Source organism: Anomaloglossus baeobatrachus, chromosome 5 (genome assembly GCF_048569485.1).
Source record: "Anomaloglossus baeobatrachus isolate aAnoBae1 chromosome 5, aAnoBae1.hap1, whole genome shotgun sequence".
NCBI classification, from domain to species: domain Eukaryota; kingdom Metazoa; phylum Chordata; class Amphibia; order Anura; family Aromobatidae; genus Anomaloglossus; species Anomaloglossus baeobatrachus.
Window position 1 is genome coordinate 240255673 of NC_134357.1, and position 16957 is coordinate 240272629.

The 16957-nt window shown below is 43.9% G+C and overlaps 1 protein-coding gene across 4 annotated transcripts in view; it reads left to right on the forward strand.

The window, feature by feature from the left end:
- Window positions 1-8407, forward strand: part of LOC142311110 (uncharacterized) — a 43114-nt gene extending 34707 nt beyond the window's left edge. For all 4 annotated transcript variants that reach the window (XM_075349224.1, XM_075349225.1, XM_075349226.1 and 1 more), the window contains one exon: window positions 7220-8407. In XM_075349224.1, the coding sequence (XP_075205339.1) occupies window positions 7220-8040 (821 nt within the window). In that variant the 3' untranslated portion in view covers window positions 8041-8407. The remainder of the gene's footprint in view (window positions 1-7219) is intronic.
- The last annotated feature ends 8550 nt before the right edge of the window (window positions 8408-16957 follow it).

A 16957-nucleotide genomic window follows, 5' to 3' on the forward strand; every position in this document is an offset into this window, starting at 1 on the left:
CGCAGCTGCATGGAGGTGACCGGAGCCGCAGCAGACACAGCCGCTCCGGTCACCTCCACACAGCAAATGAACACAGCCGCGCGATCAGCTGCTGTCACTGAGGTTACCCGCGGCCACCGCTGCATCCACCGGTGGCCGCGGGTAACCTCAGTGACAGCAGCTGATCGCACGGCTGTCTTCATTTGCTGCATGGAGGTGACCGGAGCGGCTGTGTCTTCTGCAGCTCCTGTCACCTCCATGCAGCAGCGCTGGATGCGACGCTGGATCATCCTGGATTACGCCGGACATGGAGGGCTTTTTGGGGCTGATTAAAGTGGTGAACCAGGGTATATGTGTGTGTTTTTATTTCTAATAAAGGATTTTTTCGGGTGTGTGTTTATTTACTGTAACTTACAGATTAATCATGGAGGGTGTCTCATAGACGCCTGACATGATTAATCTAGGACTTATTGGCAGCTATGGGCTGCCAATAACTCCTTATTACCCCGATTTGCCAACGCACCAGGGTAAATCGGGAAGAGCCGGGTACAGTCCCAGAACTGTCGCATCTAATGTATGCGGCAATTCTGGGCGGCTGTTGGCTGATATTGTTAGGGTGGGGGGCTCCCCATAACGTGGAGCTCCCCATCCTGAGAATACCAGCCTTCAGCCGTATGGCTTTATCTGGCTGGTTTTAAAAATGGGGGGAACCGCACGCCGTTTTTTTTAATTATTTAATTATTTATTTCACTACACAGTATAGACACGCCCACCGGCTGCTGTGATTGGGTGCAGTGTGACACCTGTCACTCAGAGTGGGGGCGTGTCTCACTGTAACCAATCATAGGCGCCGGTGGGCGGGGAAAGCAGGGAATACGAGATTGTTTAATGGGCGGCCGGCTTTTTCAAAACAGTAAAAGCCGCCGGAGCAGTGTGAATGCCGAGCAGCGCCAGGGATCGGGGATCGGTGAGTATATGAGAGAGGGGGATAGACTGACATGGACTGAGAGTGAGGGACAGAGATAGTGACGGACTGACAGAGATTAGTGCATGACAGACATTGTGAGGCGCTTCAGAACGCAGCTTTTTAGCTGCGCTCTGAAGCAGACCTTTTTTAAGCTGTGGTGCAGAGCGCACACCTGCGCACATAGCATCAGACAACAAAATCGTATGAGGGATGTCACACGTTACAATTGACTAGGTTCGTGCAACAAAACGCTCAATTCTAGAGAATGATACGATGTGTTTGCGATCAACGGTTTTGCGTTCAATCCTGATCGCATGTAGCTGTCACACGCAGATACCTCACAAACGATGCCGGATGTGCGTCACTTACAACTTGACCCCAACGACGGATTGTGAGATATATTGAAGCGTGTGTAGCGGGCTTAAGCCTCATATACAGCATGAGCTCCCACACAGTCCCCCTAAATTCAGTATGAGCCCCCCTTCCCTCCTATATACAGGCACACATCCCATACACATATAATAACAATCCTCCCCTCACTCCCATTCCCTGGCGCTCTGCTCCGGTGTCTGGTGAACTCACTCTCCGCACAGCAGACAAGGACGAGGTGACGTCATCACATCCGCTGTCTCAGTCACATGCGCTGATTGGTAAAAGAAGGAATCGGCGGCTCCGGTCACCACCAATGTATATACTGCTATCTGCATCTTGAGGCTGGGGATAGCGGTGACATCATGAAGCGTGACATGGGGTGGGAGGGTGTAGTGCGGCCCTTGGGCCACTGATTTCAGCCCTTTGACTGCCTCAGCTGGACTGGAGCAGTCAGAGGGTCAGATGTAGCCTGCGGGCCGTATGTTCCTGGGTCTGGTACATGATATACTGTGATTACAGACAGAAGATGAGATTACCAATATGTGATGTCTGAATCACAGTGTGTCATATACTAGTCATACACTAATCTGTATATATACTGTGTTTTATTTATATATAGATATATACAGATATATATATATATATATATATATATATATATATATATATATATATATATATATATATATATACACACATACATAGATAATAATATATATATATCTGTGTGCGTGTGTGTGTATATATATATATATATATATATATATATGTGTGTATGTATGTGTATGTATATATAATGTATGTATATATATATATATATATATATATATATGTATCTATACATACATACATACATACATACATACATACATACATACATACATACATACATACATACATATACATACACATGGGCCTGGCCTCAGGACATCACATATGTAATGTAAGGCCCTGTACTCGTATACTGTCCTGGTGCCAGGCACAAGAGCAGTCAGTGTGTCATGCTGTACAAAGGTGTTTGCTGTCGCTCACTGAGGTGGCTCGGCCAAGCGAACTGATCTGTGCGGAGGCTGGAGCCATAACTACCACATCTCAGCGCCTCCACAGACGCACAGGATCCGGCCCGGACCTCCTGCACGGCCTCTGCGACCTCCTCTCTTCTATGTCTGATGAGGAAGCAGCATGGCCGGCGCTGGGGAGACAGGTCAGCAGACGCCCACACAGCACTAAGTGTGGCTCTGTCTGAGGCACTAGGCAGGCCTGCAGCAGACAGCCGGGCAGCCTGACACTGCCGCTGAGGGACCAGCACGGGGGTATTTACCTTTGTCTCCCGGGCCAGTCTGCCTCTGCAGATATTAGCACTCTCTCACCAGGAGGGCGGCAAACGCAGCCGCCAGGGAGACTCTCACTCAGAGCACTGCATCAGGCAGCCTGACAGCGCCCCCCCCTGAGTGCTTCGCCCGGGGCAGATGCCCTACCAGCCCCCCCTCCAGATCCCTCTGTGTTTGGTGTCTATGAACTCATACTGACCTGAGGCATCACACTGACACATCAGTATTACCATATAGTGAACATGGCGAATAAAAGATCCCAAAAATTATCATGAAATCGCACTTTTTTTGCCATTTTTCCGCACTTGGAATTTTTTTGCTGTTTTCCAGTACACTATATGGTAAAACTTACGGTTTCATTTAAAAGTACAACTCGTGCCGCAAAAAAAACAACATTAACGGGAACATAAAAAAGTTATGGCTCTTGGAAGATGGGAAGCAAAAAAAACAGAAAAGTGCCTGGAGTTTAAGGGGTTAATAATGAGGCCAAATTTTAGATATCTGACCAGTGTCACTTTATGTGGTAAGAACTCTGGAACGCTTCAAGGAATCCCGGTGATTCTAAGATGTTTCTTTTGTGACATGTACTTTGTTAGTGGTGCAATGAGGTTAATGGGTTTTTTTGCGTTTTATAGGCGAAAATAACTGAATTTTGACAACAATTTTGAAAATGTCACAATTTTCAAACTTTAAATTTTTATTTCCTTAAACCAGTTATTCATGCTGTACAAAATAATGAATAAATAACATTTCCCACCTGTCTACTTTACATCTGCATCATTTTTCAAATGTCATTATATTTTGTTGGGATGTTAGGGTTAAAATTTTAGCAGAAACATTTTTAACCCTTCAGGTACTACACATTAATGCAAAGTGGAATGAAAAATAAAAAATATATATATTTTTTTTACTCTGAAATGTTGCTTTTGCCCCAATTGTTTCACTTTTACAAGGAATAGCCCAACAAAATAGACCCCAAAATTTGTTGCTTATTTATCAGTGGTCTGATACCATTTATGTGCTCAAAACGTTCTGTTTGGACAAATGGGAGGGCTCGGAGGGAAAGGAGCGAATTTACATTTTGTAACAGAAATTTGGTAGAAATAGATTGTGGGCACCATATTGCAAGTAATCCCATTTTGGAAACTACACCCCTAAAGTAGCTTATCCAGCAGTATAGTGAGCATTTTGAACACCCAGATACTAAATAAAATTTGATAAGGTTAGGGCGTCATATTGAAAATGTTCATATTTTTTTTTATTTTTTTTTTACAAAAATGCTGATTTAGCTCCAAATTTCTAACTTTTGCAAGAGGTAACACGCAAAAGTGGACTCCACAGTTTGTTACCCACTTTCTTATGAGCGTAGACATTCCACAAATGTGGTCAAAAAGTTCTGTTTGGACAAACGACGGGTTCGGAAGGGAAGGAGCAATATTGGAATTTTGGAACACAAATTTGGCTCTACTTGCAATAGATTGTCATATTTGCAGACCCTCTGTGGTTCAAGAACAACAGAATAACCCCATAAATGTATTTGCTTTGTAAATTATGTCCTTTAATGTATTTACCTAAGGTGGTAGTGAATAATTTGATACCACCATCTTTTATGCTCTTGATGAAACACAAGTTTGAAATATTGTTATTTGCATTTTTTTCATTCACTTTTATGAATGTTTTTGCACTTTCTGAGACACACCTCAAATTTTTTTGCACTAGTCTTTCAGTGTTCAGAAATGCATCCAATACAACACCATTGTGAGTACTGGGCACACGGCTGTGCCTAAAATAGATTTGGGTTTGGGATAGAACTGTTTGAATTCCAAGACATATTCAGTTTAGAAGTACTTCAACAATAAAATCTTTCCAGGAATTATTACTCACGAAGGGCGGCATGCCCCTAACAAGACATTTGCTGATTTATAAAACTTGGTCTTGCTAACAAAGCAGTTGTCCCCCAATTGCGTATATTGTAGCAGGAAGAATAAACTACTGGAGTGAAGGGTAAAATGTTCAAAATGTGGAGGAAAATGCAGGTGGGTTACATTTGATGTGATTGCTAACACACTCTCCTACTGGTCACTGGAAGTTCAACAAGGCACCTCATGGCAAAGAAGATCTGGAAAAAGAATTGTTGCTCCTACAAAAAGATGAAACTGAGCTGAAGCATGGTGGCTAAGGCCATACAGTGGTTTAACGAGACAGGTTCCACTCAGAATAGGCCTCACCATGGTCAAATAAGCTGAATACACATGCTCAGAGGTTGTTTTGCAAAATTGACGTATGACTGCTGCCAGTATTGCTGCAGATGTTAAAGGGGTGAGGGTCCACCTGTCAGTCCTCAGACCATACGCCGCACAGTGCAGCAAATTTGGTCTGCATGGCTTATCTTCCCAGAAGGAAGCCTCTTATAAATATGATGGACAAGAAAGCCGAAAAACGCTTTGCTGAAGGCAAGCAGACTAAGGACTTAGATCACTGGAACCATATCTTGTAGTCTGATTTAGACCAAGATAAACATATTAGTTCAGATGCTGGCAATAGTGTGTGGCAGCAACCAGATGAAGAGTTCAAAGACAAGTTTAAGATAAGAGTACAGTCAAGCATGGTGGTGGGATTTCCTTGATTTGGAGCTGCATGAGTGCTGCCAGCTGGGGGGAGCTACAGTTCATTGAGGGAAACATAAATGCCAAAATGTACTGTGACATGCTGAAGCAGAGCATGATCCTCTTCTTTCGGAAAGTGGGCCGGAGGGCAGTATTCCAGCATAACACTAAACACACCTCCTAGACAACCACTGCCTTGCTAAGAAATTGAGGCTAAAGATGCTGGCCTGGCCAAGTGTGTCTCCAGATCTAAACCCTATTGAGCATCTGTGGGGCATCCTCAAACATAAAGTGGAGGAGCACAAGGTCTCTTAATAACCATCAGCTCCATGATGTCCTGGAGACATGGGAGAGGATTTTTGTGTCTCCTGTGACGTTCTAATGACCTCAATGCCCATAGAGTTAAAGCAGTGCTTGAAAATCATAGAGGTCACTCAAAATATTGACACTTTGGGCACAATGCAGCCATTTTCACTTAAGGGGCGCACTCATTATTGTTGCCAGCTGTTTAAACATTATTGACTGTGTGTTATTTAGAGGTCACCAGATTTACACCGTTATACAAACTGGACACTGACAACTCTACATTGTAGCAAAGTGTCATATCTTCAGTGTTGTCCCATGAAAAGATATAATAAAGTATTTACAAAAATGTGAGGCGTGTACTGTAAGGGGTGTGCTGTATATAAATATATAAGTAATATAAATGCAAAGAAAAGTTTTGTGTAGCAATTTTACCCGGGATAACATTGGTCTCGAAATTTGATTGTAAATTGACAGGACAGCACTTCTAGTGTATCTGCCTTTTCCCCCAGAACAACTACAAGGGGAGACGTAAGGAGCACAGCCTCTGTTGCTGCCATATTTACTAATATTTGGGGTTTTGATCACTGTGATAGACCCTATCACAGTGATCAAATGTGAGGAACCATTGAAATTGGTTGGGTGCCAACCGGAAGATCTTGGCTGACGCACAGCGCTTGTGTCTGCCATTTTGCTTTAAGAAAAGGAGGAGGGAGTCCAGGGATGGCGTCACCAGTACTAAGGTACCGTACGGGACCTGGGGACATCATTTCTCTCTTGTCTGACATATTAGATCATATCAAAGGAGAGAGAATTGATTTTTAAGTGGGACTTCTCTTTTTTTTTTTTAACATGATTGCCTTTATTTGTTGAATAACAGTGATGACATGACAAAGGATTCTAGAGGGTGCTATTTACTTATTCCGCAATGACGTTAAAAAGCAGTGCTGAGGAATAAGGCACCTTAAATGCTGCTGTTCAATGGCGTACTGGCTGTCATTAAGGGGTTAATGCATGTGAACTAGGGGTGCACCCTTTACATACACCCATCAATGCCTTGTGACTTGATTGCACGGGCAGATGGGTTGCTGTGGCAGCTGCGGGTCACCTGAAGATCCCCATGCCATTAAAGTACTGTGAAAACCAGCCTGTGATTTTTACTATGTACTGCAATATATAGGCTATGTGATCAGATGATCGCAGGTTCAAGTTCCCTAAGGGGACTAAAAAAATTTAAAAAGTTTAAAAAAATAGGGGAAAAAAATGTACATTTTAAACTGGAAAATAACCACAAAACTTGAAAAACAATTCCAAAATTGCATTTTTTAGACAACCTCACCATACTTGGTATATTTTTTCCTGTATTCCCGTCCATTGAATGGTAAAATGAATGGTGAAATTCAAAACTGTAACTTAACATTCCACAAAAAGCCCTTACACGGCTAATTTGATGGAAAAATAAAAAAGGTATGTTTCTTGGAAAACTGGGAGTAAAAAATAAAAATCACAAAAATGTAGAATTGCCATGTGGGGAAGGGGATAGTGCACTAGCACTACATTACATATACATTTGGAAGGAATTATAGAATTAAAATTTGTCTGGGAGTGCTTCTTTAAGGATATTTGATAGCTAATTACAATATATTTTATTTCCTCCTTAGAACATGAAATGGGATATTCGTGTGTTGAGTGTGGCAAGTCATTTACTGATGAATTACAACTTGATGAACATCAAAAAACCCACTTGGAGGAGAAACCATATATTTGTTCCGAATCCCTGGAGAGACATCAAATCATCCATCTAGAAGAAATGTCATTTTCATGTCTGGAGTGTGGAAAATGCTTTTTTCAGAATTCTGATCTTGTTGAGCATGAGCAAATTCACACAGGGGAGAAGCAGTTTTCATGTGAAGAATGTGGGATATCTTTTACTCAGTTGTCAGATCTTGCTACACATCAAAAAGTACATATGAAGGAGAAGCCATTTTCATGTTCGGATTGTGGGAAATCATTTACACTTAAAATTTATCTTGAAAAACATCAAAAAATTCACATGTATGATAAGTCATATAATTGTACAGAATGTTGGAAATATTTTACTAAAAAATCAGATCTTGTTATACATCAGAGATATCACACAGGAGAGAAGCCATTTTCATGTCCAGAATGTGGGAAATTCTTTACCCAGAAATCCGATCTATCTAAACATCAGAGATTTCACACAGGTGAGAAGCCATTTTTATGCCTAGATTGTAGGAAACGCTTTTCCCAGAAATCAGACCTGGTTAAACATCGGAGAACTCATACAGGAGAGAGACCTTTCTCGTGTTCAGAATGTGGGAAATGTTTCACTCAGAAATCTGTTCTTGTTCAGCATCAGAGAATTCACACAGGGGAGAAGCCATTTTCATGTACAGAATGTGGGAAATGTTTTACACACAGATCAAATTTTAAGAAACATAAGCTTGTTCACACACGTTAAAGAGGAAACTATTACAATCCTCATATGTTTTAGTCATGGCTCACATTATCTAATGAAGGAATTGTAGTGCTATGTGTTTTGAAGTCGTGGAGAGATCTTCCCACCTGAAGAGTTATCTGGACTCTGCATATTTGGTTACTGACCTGAGTATTCTTTTCCCTGTTACTGAAATGCTATCCACTACCCACGTTGGGAACATCCGAAAGCTAATCCCTTAAAACGCCACAAATTCAATCTCGCCAAAAGTATGCTGTCATGTAAAAATGTCCACCATTTTATGCTGAGCTAAAAAAGTTTTTATTACAAACTATTTACCTATAAATGCTATCCAATTTTTATTCCATACATAGATTTGATCTCAATAAACAGTCACTTTTTCTACATCTTCAAAGAGGTGTTCTTTCTAATCTCTGTGTACCCAATTTGATTCCTTAAACAGCCTTCAAAACAATTTGAATTGTATTTTCTATAGAATATCTATCTTAAGGCTAAGACCCCACTTTGCTTTTTACCTGCTTTTTCAACTGCAGCGTTTAATGCCAAAATGGATGTGTTCTGCTTTTCAAGCTTAAGGTCCAGTCACACTAAGCAACTTACCAGCGATCCCAACAACGATAGGGATCGCTGGTAAGTTGCTAGGAGGTTGCTGGTGAGCTGTCACACTGCGACGCTCCAGCGATCCCACCAGCAACCTGACCTGGCAGGGATCGCTGGAGCGTGGCTACACGAGTTGCTGGTGAGCTCACCAGCAACCAGTGACCAGCCCCCAGTCTCCTAGTTACAGCACACATCAGGTTAATTAACCCGATGTGTGCTGCAGCTAAATGTGCACAGAGCAGGGAGCAGCGCACACTGAGCGCTGGCTCCTTGCTCTCCTAGTTACAGCACACATCGGGTTAATTGCCTGATGTGTGCTGCAGCTATCTGTGCACAGAGCAGGAGCCGGCAGCACAGGCAGTGAGAGCGGAGGAGGCTGGTATCAAAGGTAAATATCGGGTAACCAAGGACAGGGCTTCTTGGTTACCCGATGTTTACATTAGTTACCAGGCTCAGCAGAAGCTGGCTCCCTGCTCACTGCACATTAGTTGTTGCTGTCTCGCTGTCACACACAGCGATCTGTGCTTCACAGCAGGACAGCAACAACTAAAAAATGGCCCAGGACATTCAGCAACAACCAACGACCTCACAGCAGGGGCCAGGTTGTTGCTGGATGTCACACACAGCAACATCGCTAGCAACCTCACAAAAGTTGTTCGTTACCAGCGATGTTGCTAGCGATGTTGCTTAGTGTGACGGGGCCTTTAGTCTATGGGAATTTGGTTTTCTTGTCCGCACTATGCTGTTCAAACTGCAGCCTTTTTGTGGCAGAAATTTGGTCAAAAACTCAGCTTTGCAGTGCAAAACCCAAATGGCAAAAACAAATGACATGTCAATTGTTTTTGCCATTTGCGTTTAGAACTGCAACCAGAGATTTTGCCCAAATTTCTGCCACAAAAAGCTGCAGTTTGGGGGCGGGGCGATGTAGCCGACCAGAGAGGACGCATGGGAAGAGAGCTCCTATAATCCTGATCTTATCCTGGCCATTTACACCCGGTTACCTGATCCATTTACTCACTGACCTGCTGCTGTGACAGGAGACACCATCTGGAGGCTGCAGATTCCCACTGGAGCTATTCCCTGACTCCTGCACGGCGTTGCTGGATCTCCTGAGGCTGGAGAGTGTGGAGCAGCAGCCATCTTCCCTACAGCATGCATTTCCACAGTGAGCAGCAGAGCATGACTCCGCAGAGCAGTGAGGAGTGACAGATTTATGGCCAGAGGTGAAGACCCAGGAGTGGTGAGCACAGGGAAGTTAATTCTCCCTTAGCTGTGTAACTGGCAGTCAGTGTGCAGCACATTAGGGGGGCCGGCTGCAGTGTGGAAGACTTTAACCCATAGAGTGCTGGAGGGTCTGGCGTGTGTGCCTTGAAAAACGGGCCCTGCAGATTTTTCCTGACACATGAAAACAAATAAGTGACACATATTGAAGTCCCCACGCTGCGCAGGCCTGCATCATCCTGATAAATACACCCTGAGTGCTGTGCTGCCCTGGGACTCCCTTCATTCTTATTATCCACCATATAAGTGGCTGTTTTCCGGCTCTCTGGACGTGGTGAGGAAGTGGAGACAGACATATTATTCAATATACATTATAAAGGCACAGATTCAGACGCACGGGGGCACGATAAGAGAGGGGTGCAGAATCAGCAAATCCCCAGTGTATCAATATGAGTCCCCCTAAACAAAGTGGAGCTATTGACAAACTTAAGGAGTTCGCAAGGGGTGGTCAGGCAGATGCCCCTAAAGCCAAGAGAAATGCCACCCCAAAAGGTCAGGCACTATTGGATGACGGGTCAGAGGATAAAGATGATTTAACCCTGAGGCAGGTGTATGAACAGCTTCTACAAGCAATTTCTACAAGCAACAGCTCCCTCACAGGGAAAATTGAGCAGGTACATTCAGAGGTGGGCCTCCTGCGTCAGGACATGCAATCCTTGAGGGCCCGAACAGCGGAAGTCGAGACGCGAGTGTCTGAACTTGAGGATCAAACTGTAACACTCAAAACAAAAATGACCGCAATGGCCGGATCGGCAAATGCATGGCGCCAGAAAGCAGACGATCTGGAGAACCGCATGCGTCGAAACAATATACGAATCATAGGACTGCCGGAGCGCTCGGAAGGTCAGCATCCGGAACAATACCTGGAGGAGTGGCTGAAATGTAATCTCGGAGATGAGTTCTCCTCGACATTTGCGGTGGAGAGGGCGCACAGAGTTCCAACAAGGCCTCCTATTCCAGGCGCGCCACCACGTCCCTTTTTAGCAAAGATGCTCAACTACAGAGATAGAGACACAGCACTCCGTCTGGCCCGACAGAAGAGCCCACTCAAGTTCAATAATGCTGCCCTCTCGATCTTTCCGGACTTTTCGGTGGACCTCCAGAAACAGAGGGCCCACTTCATGGAGGTGAAGAAGAAATTAAGGGAGTGGAACATCATCTACTCTATGCTGTACCCTACCCGGCTCCGCATAGTGCATGAAGGGTCGCCTCTGTTTTTTACTACACCTGCTGAGGCTGAGGACTGGCTACAGGTACACCCGAAACCTAAGGGGCAGAAGCCATGAGATTACTTTCCTAAGTGACATTTTCTGTGCCCCCTGGCGACCCTCTTCTTCCATGGTTGCTTGAAGCCCCCTTTGGAGACAGATGGGACTTCCCCGTGCCTCGAGTGATGGAGGAATTGGCCAGGAATTGGTTCTTGTGAAATGGGAGCCCTATCTTGTGCACCCTTATACCACCTATACCAGGACACTGTATTCAGTGGTGGTATCCCCATTGATGTTTGAAATGTTTTACAGGACTTATCGGAAAGGTCCTGAAGTTCGATATTGGTTCTATATGTTTACAGCTGCAATTGCATTAACTTTATTTCTTTGCAGGGACAGGCTTATTACTGTTGGAGGGTTAACCACACTTAATTGCAGGGCAGAAAGCGTCTTATACCTGGGATCCTGGTTCTATAAAAAGATCTATGTTATATTGAGTCAGAGCTAATATTTATGACCTGGAATGTCAGAGGCCTTAAATCGCCCAAAAAACGTATTAAGGTATTCTCCCAAATTAAGCAAGTCAAGGCCCAACTGGTGGTACTGGTAGAGACTCACCTCACACGGGACACAGCCAGACTAGTAAACAAACCGTGGGTACAATGGTCGGCACATGCGTTCCACACCAGCTACTCCAGTGGTGTCTCTCTATTGGTCCATAGACATATCCGTTGGGAAGTGAAGGTGGTGAGGCGTGACCCGGAGGGACGATTTGTGTTTATATATGCGTCTATAAACTCTAGAGATTATGTGCTGTTATGTATTTACAACCCCCCGCCAGCTCGCATCTCCATTCTTAAACAAGCAATGAGCTTTGCCCTCAATTATCCAGATGCGTATGTGTTATGTATGGGGGATTTTAATCTTGTGATGAATGAGGAGCAGGACAGGTTTCGGATGGATGGAGGGGGACAACATTCGGCCACACACTTGACTGATTTGCAGCAATGCGCGGAGGGAGGTGGGTGGATTGACCTTTGGCGACTCCGGCATCCTAACACCCGAGAATATACATGTCATTCTTCTACTAGACGCACGCTGTCCCGACTAGATTATATTTTTGGGTCGAGCAATATCGCAACCTGGGTGGATGACGTGGTACACGGGGTCAGGGGCATATCAGATCACAGCCCAGTGATTCTTACTATGAAGACTAACCAAGGTGTTGGTAAACCCTTTTGGAGGTTAAACCCCTTTTGGCTGAAACTAATAGATCAAAGTGATAGAACTCTGTCCCAAATAGAGGATTTCCTGGAAGCCCACCCTAAACCCTGGAATATTAACTTGGTGTGGGACACTCTTAAAGCCTACCTTAGAGGGTGTTTGTCTTCAACCATAACATATCTTAAAAGAGTGACTAAAACTGAGGATGATATAGTAGAGGGGAGACTTAGGGACTTAGAGGCAATGTGTATATCGGCCCCAACCGATGGAAATAGAGCGGCCTGGATGCAATCATATAGGTTATATATGCAGCACTCTGAGACCAAGTCCAAACGCAAATTGTTCTTTACCCGACAATCATATTTTGAGCTTGGAAATCAATCTAGTAAATTATTGGCATACAGTTAGGTCCAGAAATATTTGGACAGTGACACAAGTTTTGTTATTTTAGCTGTTTACAAAAACATGTTCAGAAATACAATTGTATATATAATATGGGCTGAAAGTGCACACTCCCAGCTGCAATATGAGAGTTTTCACATCCAAATCCGAGAAAGGGTTTAGGAATCATAGCTCTGTAATGCACAGCCTCCTCTTTTTCAAGGGACCAAAAGTAATTGGACAAGGAACTCTAAGGGCTGCAATTAACTCTGAAGGCATCTCCCTCGTTAACCTGTAATCAATGAAGTAGTTAAAAGGTCTGGGGTTGATTACAGGTGTGTGGTTTTGCATTTGGAAGCTATTGCTGTGACCAGACAACATGCGGTCTAAGGAACTCTCAATTGAGGTGAAGCAGAACATCCTGAGGCTGAAAAAAAATAAAAAATCCATCAGAGAGATAGCAGACATGCTTGGAGTAGCAAAATCAACAGTCGGGTACATTCTGAGAAAAAAGGAATTGACTGGTGAGCTTGGGAACTCAAAAAGGCCTGGGCGTCCACGGATAACAACAGTGGTGGATGATCGCCGCATACTTTCTTTGGTGAAGAAGAACCCGTTCACAACATCAACTGAAGTCCAGAACACTCTCAGTGAAGTAGGTGTATCTGTCTCTAAGTCAACAGTAAAGAGAAGACTCCATGAAAGTAAATACAAAGGGTTCACATCTAGATGCAAACCATTCATCAATTCCAAAAACAGACAGGCCAGAGTTAAATTTGCTGAAAAATACCTAATGAAGCCAGCTCAGTTCTGGAAAAGTATTCTATGGACAGATGAGACAAAGATCAACCTGTACCAGAATGATGGGAAGAAAAAAGTTTGGAGAAGAAAGGGAACGGCACATGATCCAAGGCACACCACATCCTCTGTAAAACATGGTGGAGGCAACGTGATGGCATGGGCATGCATGGCTTTCAATGGCACTGGGTCACTTGTGTTTATTGATGACATAACAGCAGACAAGAGTAGCCGGATGAATTCTGAAGTGTACCGGGATATACTTTCAGCCCAGATTCAGCCAAATGCCACAAAGTTGATCGGACGGCGCTTCATAGTACAGATGGACAATGACCCCAAGCATACAGCCAAAGCTACCCAGGAGTTCATGAGTGCAAAAAACTGGAACATTCTGCAATGGCCAAGTCAATCACCAGATCTTAACCCAATTGAGCATGAATTTCACTTGCTCAAATCTAGACTTAAGACGGAAAGACCCACAAACAAGTAAGACCTGAAGGCTGCAGCTGTAAAGGCCTGGCAAAGCATTAAGAAGGAGGAAACCCAGCGTTTGGTGATGTCCATGGGTTCCAGACTTAAGGCAGTGATTGCCTCCAAAGGATTCGCAACAAAATATTGAAAATAAAAAATTTTTTTTTGGGTTTAGTTTATTTGTCCAATTACTTTTGACCTCCTAAAATGTGGAGTGTTTATAAAGAAATGTGTCCAATTCCTACAATTTCTATCAGATATTTTTGTTCAAACCTTCAAATTAACCGTTACAATCTGCACTTGAATTCTGTTGTAGAGGTTTCATTTCAAATCCAATGTGGTGGCATGCAGAGCCCAACTCGCGAAAATTGTTTCACTGTCCAAATATTTCTGGACCTAACTGTATATGGTTAGGCAACACAACACTTCAAATACAATATTGGGTATACGGAGGATGGATGGCTCAATAGCTACATCCCCTGAGGATATTTTAGAGTGCTTTTGTGAATGCTATAAAACTCTATACACATCTAGAAATCCTCATGGAGTTCAAAGTTGTGTGACATATTTGTCGGATTTGGAGTTTCCCACTTTGAGTGAATCACAACGGGAGTCTCTGGAGGCAGACATCACACTGGATGAAGTGATTACTGCCATCTCGGATATGGCTAGGGGGAAATCTCCGGGTCCAGATGGCCAACCCATAGAATTCTATAGTAAATATTGTGACGTATTGGCCCCGATTCTTTTAGAGGTTTTCTCACAATTTTCAGCCGGCGACTCTCTACCTGCCTCCTTGTACGAAGCACATATAGTTGTGCTGAGGAAGGAGGGTAAAGACCCACTAGACTGCGGTTCATACCGTCCTATATCCCTAGTTAACGTGGATTACAAGATCTTTACCAAAATACTGGCGTCCAGGCTTAATTCAGTCATATTGAGTATAGTTCACGCAGATCAAACCGGATTTATGCCTGGGAAAAACACCTCTATAAATATAAGACGGGTCCAGTCCATAGTGCAATATAGCACACTGGTCCAAGAGAACGAGTGGGCCTTGGCCTCGCTGGACGCGGCCAAGGCATTTGACTCGGTAGAATGGCCATTTTTATTTGCCTGCCTCCAGAGATTCGCTTTTGGGCCTAAATTCAGTAACTGGATTCATATGTTGTATAGGTCCCCGACAGCCAGGATACTAGTCAATGGTGCTATGTCTACACCCTTCGCATTGAATCGGGGCACAAGACAGGGATGCCCTCTGTCTCCAGCATTGTTTGCACTAGTTATTGAAGCTTTGGCAATTAGAATCCGCTCTCATCCACAGATCACTGGAATCACTATAGCCGACCGAACAGATCAAATAGGATTGTATGCGGATGACATGGTTGTCTTCTTAGATCAAGTGCAAGAGACTCTACCGGTGGTTATAGATACTATAGATACATTTGGGGAGTTTTCGGGACTACGCATCAACTGGGATAAGTCGGCTTTGATGCCATTAATGCATGGGTCTGGAATTTCAATGGAGGGTAGGTCACCTTTGCAAGTGGTAACTAGCTTTAAATACCTGGTAATACACATACAGAAAGACCATACACTAGACCTGCAGACGAGTATAACACCACTTCTGGAGCACGTTAAACTTAAATATAACTTGTGGAGCAAGCTACCCCTGTCAGTGGTTGGCAGAATAAATTTAATCAAAATGATATTACTTCCAAAGCTTAGTTATACACTACAACATAGTGCAGTATCAGTACCCAAATCCTTCTTCTCAATGTTGAACTCTCTTACTACTTCTTTCATATGGGGGAAATCCAGACCCAAACTTCGGTTATCCATTTTACAGAGATCCAAAAGACTGGGAGGGATGGCTTTACCGGAGTTCTTCCTCTACTACTTCGCGGGACAGCTTAGGGCACTAGAGACTTGGATGCCTGGATGTCAGCTGCCAAACTCTGAGAGTCACTTGGCACACACGGCTGGGACTGATTGTTTAGTGGGTTTTCTCGAATCAGAAGGACTGAGAACACCACGGCAATTACCCCTCCTCAGGTTGGCAAGATTAGTCTGGCGACAAGCCAAGAGGGTGGTACACTTCGAAGGGGTGGTGGCGGAACTCCCATTATGGGGGAATAGCCACTTCCATACTCTGAGAGATCACCCCTCGGCGCAATTCTGGGCCACTCACAGCGTCAGTGCATTAGGTGATCTTTTTGTCCCGGGAACCACAACCTTCAAGTCCTTTGAACAAGTCCAGATTGAATATAATGTTCCAAGATCACAGTTTTTTAGATACCTGCAGATTCGCACAGCGATTCAATCCCACATACAGAAAATTGGAGTGAGGAAATTGATATCATCACTTCCTTTGATAGGTATTCTAAAATCACAAGGACTTCGAGGCCTCATCTCAGCTATATATACTTACCTGTTGTCGGTGGGGGTGGAGTCGGACCGCTTGCCAGCCCAGGATAGATGGAAATCTCTAATTCCCTCTCTACAGGGAGAGGAATGGGAAGAGATATTGGAATCTCCGACTGCGGTATCCCCTTCGGTTAATAATAAGTTGATTCAATGCTACATTGTCCACCAGGCATACCTTACTCCAACTCGATTATTTAGTATGGGCCGTTCTCGTACATCGGAGTGCCCGAGGTGTCATCTCTCAGGGGCAAATTTCATACATATGATCTGGAGCTGTCCCAATATATCTTCGTACTGGCGGGGAGTGACATCTCCGCTGACATCGATTGTGTCGATTCCTGTTTTGTGTGACCCTTTGATATGCCTGTTTGGGGTGGTGGAGGAAGAGTCCTGGGATCATTACATGACAATATTCCTCAGAGAGGCATTGTTTCTGGCTAGGAAATTAATAGCCCTGAGGTGGATGGGAGATTCAAATCCAACTGTGCGGTCCTGGGTTAAACTAGTCAATGCAACCATAGTCTATGAGC